The sequence below is a fragment of the Acipenser ruthenus genome, chromosome 41 (genome assembly GCF_902713425.1).
Source record: "Acipenser ruthenus chromosome 41, fAciRut3.2 maternal haplotype, whole genome shotgun sequence".
Lineage (NCBI taxonomy): Eukaryota > Metazoa > Chordata > Actinopteri > Acipenseriformes > Acipenseridae > Acipenser > Acipenser ruthenus.
This window is the reverse complement of record NC_081229.1, coordinates 272,103-285,527: the sequence shown is the minus strand read 5'-3', so window position 1 is coordinate 285,527 and position 13,425 is coordinate 272,103. Positions and strand designations below refer to the sequence as shown.

At 47.3% G+C, this 13,425-nt stretch overlaps 1 protein-coding gene across 3 annotated transcripts; it reads left to right on the top strand.

The window, feature by feature from the left end:
• The first annotated feature begins 194 nt into the window (after positions 1-194).
• LOC131709141 (suppressor of tumorigenicity 14 protein homolog) lies at positions 195-13,320 on the top strand. 3 transcript variants are annotated; one of them, XM_059011154.1, is made up of 19 exons: positions 195-248; positions 608-637; positions 4,159-4,312; positions 4,578-4,759; positions 5,161-5,231; positions 5,601-5,773; positions 5,862-6,123; positions 6,523-6,662; positions 6,924-7,021; positions 7,303-7,412; positions 7,621-7,751; positions 7,954-8,058; positions 8,433-8,540; positions 9,100-9,216; positions 9,642-9,767; positions 10,186-10,366; positions 11,087-11,355; positions 11,810-11,946; positions 12,177-13,320. In XM_059011154.1, the coding sequence occupies exons 2-19, from the start codon at positions 608-610 to the stop codon at positions 12,336-12,338; spliced, it is 2,556 nt and encodes an 851-aa protein (XP_058867137.1). In that variant the 5' UTR covers positions 195-248; the 3' UTR covers positions 12,339-13,320. The 3 variants fall into 3 exon arrangements, with proteins under 3 accessions (XP_058867137.1, XP_058867139.1, XP_058867138.1); XM_059011156.1 differs by lacking the exons at positions 195-248; positions 608-637 and adding an exon at positions 1,145-1,268; XM_059011155.1 differs by lacking the exons at positions 195-248; positions 608-637 and adding an exon at positions 3,749-3,769.
• Positions 13,321-13,425: the final 105 nt, after the last annotated feature.

Genomic DNA, 13,425 nt, shown 5'->3' with positions numbered 1-13,425 from the left:
AGAGAGAGAGAGAGAGAGAAAGAGAGAGAGAGAGAGAGAGAGAGAGAGAGAGAGAGAGAGAGAGAGAGAGAGAGAGAGAGAGAGAGAGAGAGAGAGAGAGAGAGAGAGAGAGAGAGAGAATGAATGAATATAAAACAAAATCCCTGGTCCTTTAAGAGCAGCTAATTCCCACCCCCCTAAAAAACCTGTAACCTAGCCACACCCATAACACACCTGGGGCGAGCGGAAGTGACATTCCTGGGATTTTGGTGAGGCGAGAGAGAGACAGAAAAAAGTTTCGGTTATAAGAAAAATATTTAAGAAGGACGTGCGCTATATCTTTAGCAGCTGTACACGACACCGACTCCAGACACCTGAACTAAGCAAACTAAATTAAATGACGTTTATTCTTTAGGGAGTGTAGTTTTAGAGACAACGCGTTTTTCAACTAGAAGACAAAGAAGGAAAAAAGGAAGGATTTTAAGCCTCAACGATATTGTGTATTTTTAATTTTTATTCGTTAAATAACAAGAATAACACCTGTCGGAGGAGGAAGATTTTTTTGTAAGGGATTTTAAACTTGGGTACAATCTGATAACAAAACTGTTTCGTTTTGTTTTTACTGAAGATGGGGTCGGTGGTAGAATTTCACCCGGAGGTAAGTTATTTATTTATTTTTTTATTTGTTGGTCTTGTGAATCCGATCGATTAAAAACACATTCTGGGGTTGTGTCTGATGAAATGGTAAAAATAAGGTCACGGTTTAGTTTGGCTGGTATTGATCTCATCATGGCCACCGACAGGTTAAGCTCGAATAAACAACACGGAGACGATGAACTTGCAAACGAGCAGAAGCCGTGTCGAGGCGAGGTCTCCATTTCCTGCACAAATGTCATACATTGTCTCTGTGGTCACTCATAAAGGCGCGGTGTACACTGCGAGCGTGTGTAACACGGGGGCGGGGGTGGCAGAGCTGGAGTCCGGCTGGCCGCAGCATGCACGGGAGACGTGCCTCGAGTACAGGTGCATGTTTCGTCATTAGTAAGCAGGGATGGGAATAAGAGACTCCTTGTTCATAGGGATCACCTTGTTTCCTGGAGCCCCGTCACTGGCCTGTTGGGGCCTGCAGTGTTTCTGAAAGCAGGTGCTCGCTGGTGTGTTGCCACACTCTGTCTTGTTCACACTTGATAAGCTATCTTGTTTGTCGGGGTACTTAATACCACAGACATATTTCGCCGTCTCAGTGAAAAGCCCGCTCGGAGACGCAGCTAGGAAACTCTCTCCTCCAGGTACTTGAATAGACTTCTGTCTTGTTTGGTTGTTAGTGCTTGGCGTGGTGCGTTCACGGAGATCATTCTTAGAAGATCATTGGCTAAATTGCTCAGATTCTGCACAGAATCTGCGCCGAATGATCTCCGTGAACGCACCCTTTATTTTCAAACTACATTTGCATTTCCAGAGTTGTGTTGCGGGGGAGGGAAGTCGGGTAGAGCGCTGGTGTCTTTGTTGAGCTGGATTGATCCGGTCAGCTGATGTTTTTCTTATCTTTTTTTGGGTTTGTTTGTTCCAAAGTGTTATCATTTTGTAACAGTAGGCTTGGTTTCTTCTACTATTCCCAGTGGTCTTGTGGTGTGTTTGCCGAGTGCTTTTCTAAGAGCCCCAATCACAAAGCTTGAACTTCTGTTTGCTTGGAAAAGAAAACAGTCTTGCCAATAGGAGAGGAAACATTGTTTCAATAGTTCCTACCAACACAGCCTGGGGTGTGGTCTGAGAACCAACCAACACACACACAGACACAGACACACACACAGGGCTTCAAGTTGAATCAAACGTTTGAATTCTAGAAGTATTGGTCTGCTTCTTTAACCTTCGCTGCTGGCTTTTGATCTGGGTTCAGTCAGCAGTACAGCATTGCTCGAGGGGGTGAGATTGTGAAGGATCGAGCCAGCTTTTCATAACACCTCATTAAGCAGGTAGCAGATCCCTTATTAACAGCCTGGCTAACGCAGGGAGGTTAGCTGCCAGTGAAGTTAAAGTTTAATAGTCTTTACTGCTGAAGTAGATGTGTTTATTCTCGGCACTGAATCAGTAATTCCAGACTGGGAACTGCCCCTTTCGTGGTGTCTGATTTCATAGTGCCATCCCCGGGAAGGTTTCAGCCTATAGCCCCTGCAAAACCAAGTGTTTGCAATTGTTTAAATGCCTGTCCCAATGAAGAACCCTTTTGAAAAGAAGTTCTAATATCATAGGGATTGACAATCACAAACTTTTAAATGATTGATCACAGGTTGAAATAGATGAGCTGAAGTCATGTTTGAACTTCCAGTTAGTATCTCTCTCTCTCTCTCTTTTTTTCTGTCCGGGAGGTAGAAAACATCTTGGTTGCAGTGCTCTCTCTCTCTCTCTCTCTCTCTCTCTCTCTCTCTCTCTCTCTCTCTCTCTCTCTCTCTCTCTCTCTCTCTCTCTCTCTCTCTCTCTCTCTCTCTCTCTCTCTCTCTGTGAAGTATCAGTCCTTGCATTGTTTCATTTCTGCTTCAGCAGAGCTGGCCCCATGACTCAGCTGATGCTGCAATCCATCCCCGGTTTCACTCCACTGAAACTCCCTAGCGGCTGGTTTCACAGCCCCCGATTAGCACTAATCTCGGATCACCTGACATTCAGAACTGGGTGTAATGACCTGTGGTGTTAAAGACCTTTGTCTTCCGGCCCATATGGTTCCTTTAGTTTCACATCGTGGTTTTTGAAAGCCAGTTATCCAGTCGTGCAGCGATGTGTATTTAAGAGCCGTTTGGACCGATCTCCAGTTGTAACACAGTCTGTTGATTTCTTCAGTCGAGCTCTGTTTTCGAGTTGGAACTTGCTCACAGCCCCTCCCTGCTTAGTTGTTTTTGTTCTGCTAGAATGGAAATCCACAGTTTATGGTAGACTCTCTAAGATCGAGCACACTGAAGGAAAGCGTCCTCTGGTATCTTGTCGTTTTTCCTTTTTTTATTTGAACACTAAGTTATTGTACAAGTCACCCCCCAGACCTGTATTAGTGTAAAAGCTACTGTGCAATGCGTTTTATTGCACATGTGTTTGTCTTGCTGTTTTTATCAACATGTCCTTGGTCATAAACCAGCTACTGCTTCCTCTCGACGGTGCTGAATTGATTTGAATTGAATTGAAGTGCTCGATTGGATTGACCTGGGACTCGCTGAGAGAATGCACTGCCCTGTCACAAGATGACTGAACACTTTCCCTGAAGCTCAAGTGCGTTGCTCTCCCCTGCAAGGTGATCAGATCCCTGGCATTGGGGATGCAGCGGAGCCGGTCGCACGGGGGCTTATTCAAACTTCAGCGTACGCTTTTGAGAGTAGCAGATTCTGAGGGTGTCTCTCTGTACACCCATCCAGCCGTCTGTCACACTGATCACTATAATTGTCACTTTATACTACCTGTGGTGGAGGATGCATGTACCTGATGTAGTTTTTGTCAGTAATGTCACGATCATCCAAACCCTGTGGGTAAATCTAACTGGGGGAGGGATGTAAAATGAATGAAACCAACAGAACACCCTAAACTACAGTGGAATTGAGTGCCAGGCTTCTAGAAGGATGTGTGTTCTGTAAGGCTGGTGAGGTCTCCTTGTTTTGCATCTCTCTGTGGGAGGGAGGGCAGTGATCCGCAGTGACACAGCTGGGTGGAGGTTTCAGGTTGTGTTCTGCAGTGAGTCACATGACTCCGATCCAGCGAGCGGGGGTGAGGAGTTAGTCATTGATCAACAGGCTGAGGAGGCTGAAGCATGGAGGTTTTCCAAGTTTCTTATTCAAACCAAAAACACTTTGTCTTTTTGGTCCTGTTGACATGTGGTTCATTCTCTGCTATAGGATCTTGACAGAATCCGTAACGGCTGTGTATCACGCAACACTGCCCGTTACAGAGACTGTGCAGTCCTTGGCAAACGGCATTCTCATGAGATCAATTTCACAATGAATCCTGATCCTGGCTGACAAACCTTACATGCATATTATGCGTGGTGTCGCATGACTAACTGACCTGTGCAGCTGGTACAACAAACCGCTCCATGTGATTTTTCTAGCTGTTATACGTGCTCTTATTTTTTTATTCAGTAGTTTTAAACGGTGGTGTTGTTTTTCCTTTTTCTTTTCTCAATTGTATTTTATTCTTAATAACCAGGACAGGAACGGGAGGCATGAGAGAGTCACGTTCCTGACAGAGAAAGACAAGATGGCATCCCGGAAGACGCACTCGCTGTTGCTCGCTGTGCTGGTGATCCTCTCCTTCCTCGTCCTGGCTGGAGTAGCAGCCTTCCTCATCTGGTACTTTGCAGGTACGAAGGGAAGTGAAACGATCGCGATCCGTGGGTTCCACCGAACCGCCTTCCTGTTTGAGGGCTTGTCCACGGGCCACCGCAAGCTTTAATTAAAATAATCAAGACTAAACTAAATATGATTTTAATATTGGGATCATTTTATTATTATTCTGACGCTGCTTGGTCTCCTCCTGTAATTATCTCTCTCTCTCTCTCCCTCCTCTCCTCTTCCCCTTCTCCCCTTCCCTCTCTCTCTCGCTCTCTCGCTCTCTCGTTGCTGCAGTCAGGCCCAGTGAGGGAAGAGGGAATCCTCAAGTCGGCCCCACCAAGGATATCTCTGTTCCCTCTGATCAGGTGCGGGTCTACAGCGGGCACCTGGTCCTCGACGATATCGAATACACAGACAGCCTGGGGAGCCCCAAAACACAGAACTTCAGAGAGCTGAGCAAGAATCTGCAGGACCTGGTGAGAGCAGCTTCCTCAAACCACAGCCATCGGCATTCACTGCATAGGGCAGCTTCTAGTGTTACCTCAGTAGCACTGAGTAAAACGTTTATCATTGAATTATATATTTCATCCAATATCTCTCTCTGTCGCTCGTTTTCTCAATAGGGCTGATAAGTGTTGGTGCAGTTTAGAGAAGTCAAGGCTTGTGTATTCAGGTGTGCTGTTCTATTCCAGGGCATGCTTGCTGACCTGAGTCTCAATTCACTGTAGTGTGACCTTGCTCTGTCTGCTGCAGATGGAAACGAGTAGAAATGTTTTTTCAAATCCATTTCAGACATGTGACAGTGACATTGATTTAACAATGACCCGTTCCTCTTTTTGTAACATGAAGTTCCTGTTTTTTTTCTTTGTATTCCCAGCTGCGAGACATATACTCTAAAGACACTGTGCTTTTTAAGTATTACAACACATCTGTCATTACTGGATACAGGTAAGGAGTGAAATCTTCATTGCCATCGCCCGTGCTAACAGTACGTCAATTAAACTTCAGTGGGGGGGTGACTGTAAAAGGAACAAAGTCTCCTGTTTCTATGCATCGAGGGGAGGTGAGCCACAGTCAGGAGGCCAGAGTAGCTGGTGGCTTCGAATCGCAGTGTGAGAACACACATTGACAGTTTGCCATGCAGACGGAAAGCTACTTCCCATTGTTGACCCACCAGCTCATTGCACCTCTATCTCGCTCTGTTACCCTGAGGTGTCGGCTTTTCATCCTCATGCTTTTAGCATCGTCGTGTCTCTTCAGTGCCTGTGCCCGTCCGCTCTGTGTGTGTGAGAATGTGTCTCGCGTTTGTGTTCTCAGCGAAGGCAGCGTGATCGCCTATCACTGGACGCGCTTCGATATCCCCAGCTCGAACTCTGAGGACCTGTCCAAGTTCACAGACAGTCGGGTGACCGGGCTGCTGCGGAGCCTGATCAGACAGGGAGGAGTGAGATCGGGGCTCAGCTTCACCGTGCGCTCCATCACCGCGTCGCGTGAGTACTGCCCCCCTCATTGCTAGCTCGGTTGCATCACTGTCTGCTTGCCGCGGTGACTCTGATGTGATTGTTTTATTGTTTCCAGTTACAGACCCCAGGATGACGAACACTCCCGACTCCTGTTTCTACACGCTGCGAGCGACCGGTTCCAAACAGAGCTTCACCTCGCCCGGCTACCCATCGCCCGGTTACCCCAACAAGTCCCGCTGCCAGTGGCAGATCCGCGCCTCCAAGGGCAAAGCCATCCAGCTGTTCTTTCCCGACTTCGACGTGGAGGACAACTGCGATGACGACTTTGTCTCCATCTATGACTCTCTGAGCCCGGAGGAGAAGCACCAGCTGACTCAGTGAGTGCTTAGCCCCTCTCGCAGCCTCCCTGCCTCCTTACAGGCTGAGGAATTCTAATACACAACCTCTTGCTATCTGGCGTATCTCTTTTAAATGTGCTGTAGATTACTGCCACTGCTTTTAATAACTGGGTAATTACCAATGGCCCCTGCGCTGGTGTGACGGTTCTTTATAACTCCTGTGCAGTTGAATGCACAGCATCCTGCTGTGATGTGATTCCATGGTGATGCCATGACAGAATAGCCTGTCCTTAAATGGCACTGAATGGGTGAAGAGCTTGTCTACTGGGAGATTGTTGGCTTAACAAACTGGGCCCTGAGTTTCAATAGGGTCTCTGCTTGTATCAATGTACCCTGCTGGCTATGATCTCCTCCTCTTCCTCCTCCTCCTCCTCACAGGCAGTGTGGGAATCGCCCACCTACCAATAACCTGGAGGTGGTGTCGTCGGGGAGCGTCATGCTGGTCAGCTTCATTTCAGACAGCAGCTCCCAGCATCCAGGCTTCAATGCGGAGTACATCGAGATCCCCAGGAACACAGGTCAGTGCCTCGCTGCAGTATCCTTTCCACTGCTGTCTTCAATCCCGTTTCAACTCCTTGCTTGTGAATTTCTCCCTTTTTTTTTTCTTGTGTCTGAGTTTCGTTTTGTCAGCTCTCTAAAACCAAGCCAGATCACTGTTCTCTCCTACAATAGAAGGGCAGGCTGAATCGCAGTAGTTTTCAGATGCCTGGTTTAATTGCATGGTATTTGTCAACCCTAACTCCTCCCCCTCCCTGTTCTTCTGTTTCCTCCAATTGCAGCTTGTGATCAGGTGTTGACTGACCAGAGTGGGAACTTCAGCACTCCACACTACCCCAGCTTCTACCCTCCCAACCTGGACTGCAACTGGACCATCAAGGTACCAGTTTGATAAGCACAAGAACAAACTCCTGGGTCATCAAATATTGTCCAAAATCTGATATTGAACCATATTTGATCACACTGAAGTGCGGTGTTATATATTCTGTAGGTAGAGAACAGCAGACTGTGGGTCGTCTGTCTGTCATATATCTGCATTTGTTACATGATTTTGTACATGAGGATGAATTTTAGATCCGAATGCTTCTTTGCTGTCTTATTAAAACGCTGTCTCCGAGCGCACAGGCATTGACTGTCTGTCTCCTGACTGTCCCTGTCCAGGTACCAGAAAACATGAAAATCCGTCTCAAGTTCATCATGTTCCGTGTGAAGGAGCCCAACGTTGACATAAGTGATTGTGGAAAAGACTACGTGGAGATCATGTCCCAGAAGTAAACCTGCATTCTCGTGTTGAATACATTAGAAGCGTGTCTGTGCGTGTGTGTGTCTGTGCGTGTGTCTGTGCGTGTGTGTGTCTGTGCGTGTGTCTGTGCGTGTGTGTTTCTGTGCTGTTGTTTCTGGCTCTACTTCACGCTCTAGTTGAGTATTTGTAGTCTCAGTGTTGCTCAAGTGCTTGGTTTGTGTTCCTCTCCTCATCAGGTACTGTGGGGAACGATCTCTCCTGGCTGTGGCCAGCACTGATAACACCATGGTGGTGAAGTTCCACTCGGACGAGTCCTTCACCGATAAGGGCTTCCTAGCGGTTTACAATGCCTACGACCCGCGGAACCGTGAGTGCGCCCGTCTCCAAGACTAATAACCACGTTTTGTTTTGCTGTGAACCAGTTTGTAATGATCCCTGACGTAGATGATGCACCTTTTAGAGATTCGATCAAAGGGGTTGAGCGCCTCAGTAAGTCGGATGGTGAAATGGAGGGAGTGCTGTATATTGCATGGTGGTGTTTTCTGACTCTGTTCCTCTGTGTCACACAGCCTGCCCCGGTCAGTTTGCCTGCAACACTGGGCTCTGCATTAAAACGACGCTGCGCTGTGACGGCTGGAATGACTGCGGGGACATGAGTGATGAAGTGGACTGCAGTGAGTGTCACAAAATACTGTCAAATAAACTGTGTTGCCCTTTAAGGTATAAGGGACACCTGTGTGTCCCGCAAACAATGTCTTTTTTTATTTTTGCAATGAGGTGCACGCAACAGGTTGGATCTGGTCATCCAAAATCCTCAGTTTCCTCCTCGTGATACACGAGTCGCTCTCCGATGCATTTTGAAGAAGAAACCGTTTTGAACAACAACCACCCAATTCCTTGTCTACCTTAAGGGGTTAAAAAATCTACAAAGAAAATCAGATTTTTTTATAGCCCTCTTTGTGCTGACTGAGTCAAATGAAGAAACTGTCCAACTTAATTACCCAGGATCCTCTTGAGTAACGTTGTTCCCCCTTTCCCTGTCCTGCAGAGTGCGGGGAGGATCAGTTCAAATGCGACAACGGTCTGTGCAAACCCAAGTACTGGGTGTGCGATCGGGTCAACGACTGTGGGGACGGCAGCGATGAGAAGTCCTGCAGTGAGTGGGAGATCTTCCTCTTATCCTGAGCTCTCCTTAGGGCTGTTTTTAGCATTGCAAACCCGGCATGAGAAATCATCCAACACAAAGTGCTGGCTCGCCTCAGCCTGTGCACTGAGCGTAGTTCTGATCTTCATCTCTAATCAAGTGCTCTTTGCTGGGTCAGACCTGTTATACAAAGAGTGCATGAGAAAGTACACTCTCAACTTGAGTAGAGCCAGCCACTGAACACTTTCTAAAATCTAAATAAAAAAAACAAAACCGAAGTTGATATGAATGTATTTGATCTGTTTGTGTAGGTTCTGTTATGGTTGAAATATTTCCAATGCTTTGTCATTGACGTGGAGTGTGAGATCTACACTCTGTGACATTAGAAGTGTAGCTGCTGCTAATGGCTTTCAATTGGGGGGGGGGGGGGGGGGGGGTAAATTTGCAGTCTTTTAGTTTTTGTGATTTTTTTTTTTGAAAAAAAAAAAAATTAAATAATTTGTATCGGATTTAGTAACAGCAATGCTCCGTGTCTCTGCCTGCCTCACTCTGTCCTCTGTGTGTTTCGAAGGCTGTGGTACAGACCAGTGGAAGTGTGAGAGCGGACTCTGCATCGACAAGGACAAAGTGTGCGACGGAACCCAGGACTGCACTGACCGCAGCGACGAGGCCTCGTGCAGCAAACAAGGTGAGGCTCGTGCGTGCGTGTGCGTGTGCGTGTGTGTGTAACCGAGCAAGAGAGCCGGGATCGTCTGCATTCATGGTTTAAGAGCTTTTAGCATGGCGTTGATTTTTCACTGCTGTCTTGTATTATCATTTCTAATCCACTAGGTGGTAGCATTATAAAGAGAAAAAAACATATGCAATCCCAGCATTTGGCACCAAGAATCACATACAGCCGTGATCATGATACAGCGGGTAATAGGAGGAGTGCTGAATGAACTGGAAACCAGAGTGTGTTTTTTATAGTCTGGCTATTCTTTGTGTAAATACGTTTTTGCTACTCGGTCTCTGGGAGTCTCTTTTGCAGATCTGGATCTCTTCACCACCGTGTGTGTTTCGATAGCAGCTCTGTTTCTAACCCCAGCTGTTTCTCCTGTCCTTGTTCTTCAGGGAGCCCGACGGTGGCTTGCACTGAATTCACCTACAAGTGCAGGAACGGCGTGTGTTTGAGCAAACTGAACCCGGAGTGTGATAACAGCCCAGACTGTGCCGACGGATCTGATGAACAGGACTGCAGTGAGTGTAGAGATGCAGCAATGAATGATCCCAATGGGTCTTGCATTGCGAGCCTCAATAAACACCCATTGATCGATTTTGTTCGTCTCCCTGGTGCCCTGTTGGCAGCCTCTCCTATGTGTTTTATTAGTGACACGTGGTTGTGTTTTAAAGGGCAGCATGGGCTGACATTTCTTCATTGCCTTTATAACAATTTCCTACATTAAAAGCACAGCAAAGTTTAATAAAGCACAGTGAAAGCATGGTAAAGCCTAGGTAAGCTTTACAAAGAATAGCGAGGCAAGGTAAAGCATATTCTTAAACCTGGCAAACCAGGGCAAGCCATGGTAAATGCATAGTAAAAATACTGTGTAAACTGTTCTAAGAGGACCTTTTTAAATGATGTTAATAAGAGCCCCCTCCTCCTCTCTTGGGTCAGACTGTGGGAAGCGGCCCTACAAGCACAACCGCATCGTGGGTGGGACGAACGCGGACGTCGGGGAGTGGCCGTGGCAGGTCAGCCTCCACTTCAAGACCTCTGGACACACCTGCGGAGCCTCCATCATCTCGGAGCGCTGGCTGGTCTCTGCAGCGCACTGCTTCCCCACCACCAACCTCGAGTGAGTCCGCCTCAACCCTGGAGGGGCTTCATATTAAACCGCGGTCAAGTGTGTGGTTTTTTAATGTATAAAACGTGTTTCTCAATGGTTTTATTATTTTTTTTAAGTGTTAAAGTTTTAAAATGAGATGAAGATCATAGAAAAATACAATTGGTTTTTATATAGCGCCTTTCCTTATACAGTGATCACAAGAGCTGAACAATTTATCGGGCAAATCAAAATGTAATGTTTCTGCAGCTCTAATCTTTGGCAGAGAGAGGTTTTACTTCCTCTCCTGTGCGATGCCCTGCCCCTCTCTGTGTAACTCCTCCCCTCCTGTCTCATCCTGGTATTGACTCCCCCTGTCTCATCCTGTTATGAACTCCTCCCCTCCTTGTGTAACCCCTCCCTCTCTCTCTGTAACTCCTCCCCTCCTGTCTCATCCTGGTACTGACTCCTCCTGTCTCGTCCTGGTATTAACTCCTCCCCTCCTTGTGTAACCCCTCCCTCTATCTCTGTAACTCCTCCCCCCTGTCTCATCCTGGTATTAACTCCTCCCCTCCTTGTGTAACCCCTCCCTCTCTCTCTGTAACTCCTCCCCTCCTGTCTCATCCTTGTACTGACTCCTCCTGTCTCGTCCTGGTATTAACTCCTCCCCTCCTTGTGTAACCCCTCCCTCTCTCTCTGTAACTCCTCCCCTCCTGTCTCATCCTGGTATTAACTCCTCCCCTCCTGTCTCAGGTACCGCAATCCTGGAAGCTGGCTGACGTACAGCGGGCTCCACACGCAGCTCGACTACAGCAGCGCTGAGAGCCGCAAGCTGAAGAGCATCACCGTGCACCCCAACTACAACGCCTTCACCTTCGACAACGACGTGGCTGTGCTGGAGCTCAGCGCCCCCCTGGAGTTCAGCAGCACCGTCTACCCGCTCTGCCTCCCCGACGCCACGCACACCTTCCCCGCTGGCAAGAGCTGCTTTGTGACGGGCTGGGGGGCACTCGCAGAGTCCGGTGGGCATCAGTTCACTCATTAATGAATCCGTCTATTCATCCATTCATAATTGTATTGGAGCTACACAAACTGATTGTGTAGAGAATCGGGCTGATAATCAGACGAGGGATGCTGGTGTCGATCGGGCTGATATACCATGGAGTGAAACTTGTTAAACAGCTGCTTGGGTTTGTGGTGATCGCTGCTTTTCTTAATGACTCCACGAAGAACAGCGATCCACACAAACCCAAGCAGCTGCTTGTTCACTCGTTACACTGGGGTGGGGGGGATAAAGTAAATTAGCCCCGATCAATCCCAGCGACTCTCCTCTGTGGGGCGCTTGATCCGAATAATGGGTGTGTGCGGCTCTATTTTATTATCCGCGATGATAGACAGTAATAACATCTCTTTGTGAAGAGCTTGTGGGCGTGTCCCTCCGGCACAGTGTCTGACCCCCTTGTCTCTCGTCCGCAGGGCCTCTTGCGAACATCCTGCAGAAAGCGGAGGTGAAGATCATCAACGACACGGTGTGCGACACCGTGATGTCGGGGGAGGTCACCTCCAGGATGCTGTGCAGCGGGTATCTCACAGGAGGAATCGACGCCTGCCAGGTAGGAGCTGGGAACCGGCAGTGGGGTGTTGCTTGCGGGCGTGGCAGTGTTTAATTTGCATATCGTTCTCAGAGTATTTTGTAACTTGGTCTCTTGTCCTGCTCCCAATCTCAACCTGTAATAAAGAACGCCTGCTGACTTGTCTTCAGATTTAAATATAAAGATTCCAATATGCAAGAGCAAGTAAAATACTGTGAACTGTGCAGTGTCTCATCGCTCTCGCTCTGCAGGGAGACTCTGGCGGTCCGCTGGTCTGTCAGGAGAGCAGTGGGAGGTGGTTCCAGTCTGGAATCGTGAGCTGGGGAGATGGCTGTGCCCGGAGGAACAAGCCGGGGGTCTACAGCCGTGTCACCCAGCTGCGGGGCTGGATCAAAGAGCAAACCGGCATCTGAACCCTGACCGAAACACGGAGGAGATGGACACATAGAAACTCATGGAAATGGACTGATCACGGAGAGCAGTTTGAATCCCTTGCAGACTGGTCATGTTGAAGCTGCCTACCATGGCCTTGCACCCTATTGACACTTCTGGCAGTTTTATTGATCTGCTTCCCATTCATTTAGGTTTTATTTTCTAAACAGTCCATCCCCAGTGAGCAGATATTGCAGGAGTAGTTTTTCCGAAGCTCTGTCCCTTGTTTCAGTACAGTTTTATCGGTGTAAGAGTAGAAGGACCCTTGATGAAGCTGGATGGACCTGCTTAATGCTGAATCGATTCTATTTAAAGGTGGATCCGGATCCTTTACTGAAACGGGCTACACTGAAAGCAGCCCTTCAGCATGTCACTATCTGCACTGCTTTGCTGCCTCTGAAGTGAATGTACAGACCCCCAGTATCCCTGCAACAGAAGCTCTGAGTGTAAAACACATTTAGACTGGAAAGTATTTAAATGAAACTGAGCTCGGATTGGTCCATCGCAGGGCATGGATTTCTATCTTTTTTTTTTTTATTTTACATTATTTTAAGTTTTTATTTTCATCCTTGGTCTGAATTGAGTCTTTACGGCAGTGCCATAGCTCTGTTATATAATGGCTGTGGAACCTCTGTCATTTAGATTTCATGCAGGACCTTGTCAAATGAAGTTTTTAAAGTGTTGTATAATAATACCATGTTGTTGGGCTTTGTTTTTATAATAAATTCATGACTTGTGTAATAACTGCTGTTGCTTCCCCCACGTGTGTGGTGTTGCACCTTTCTAGTCATTTATAATGATGGATGTATGTTTGCATCCGTGTCGGTGGGTTTGCTCCACAGAGGTATGTTTTTTTGGTAACACTGTGGCTCTAATGACTGTATTTTGACAGTAGTGACTTCGTAAACGCAGGTGTGCTTACACATCATTACAATGTCATTACGCACGGTTACAATGTACTTAACATGTTAATATTTTTGCACTGTAGATGGAAGTACACAATTGTCAGAAAAGGGTTATGGTTATATCTTGAAAAAAACTCCCATTCTTTTACACTCGCACAAACAC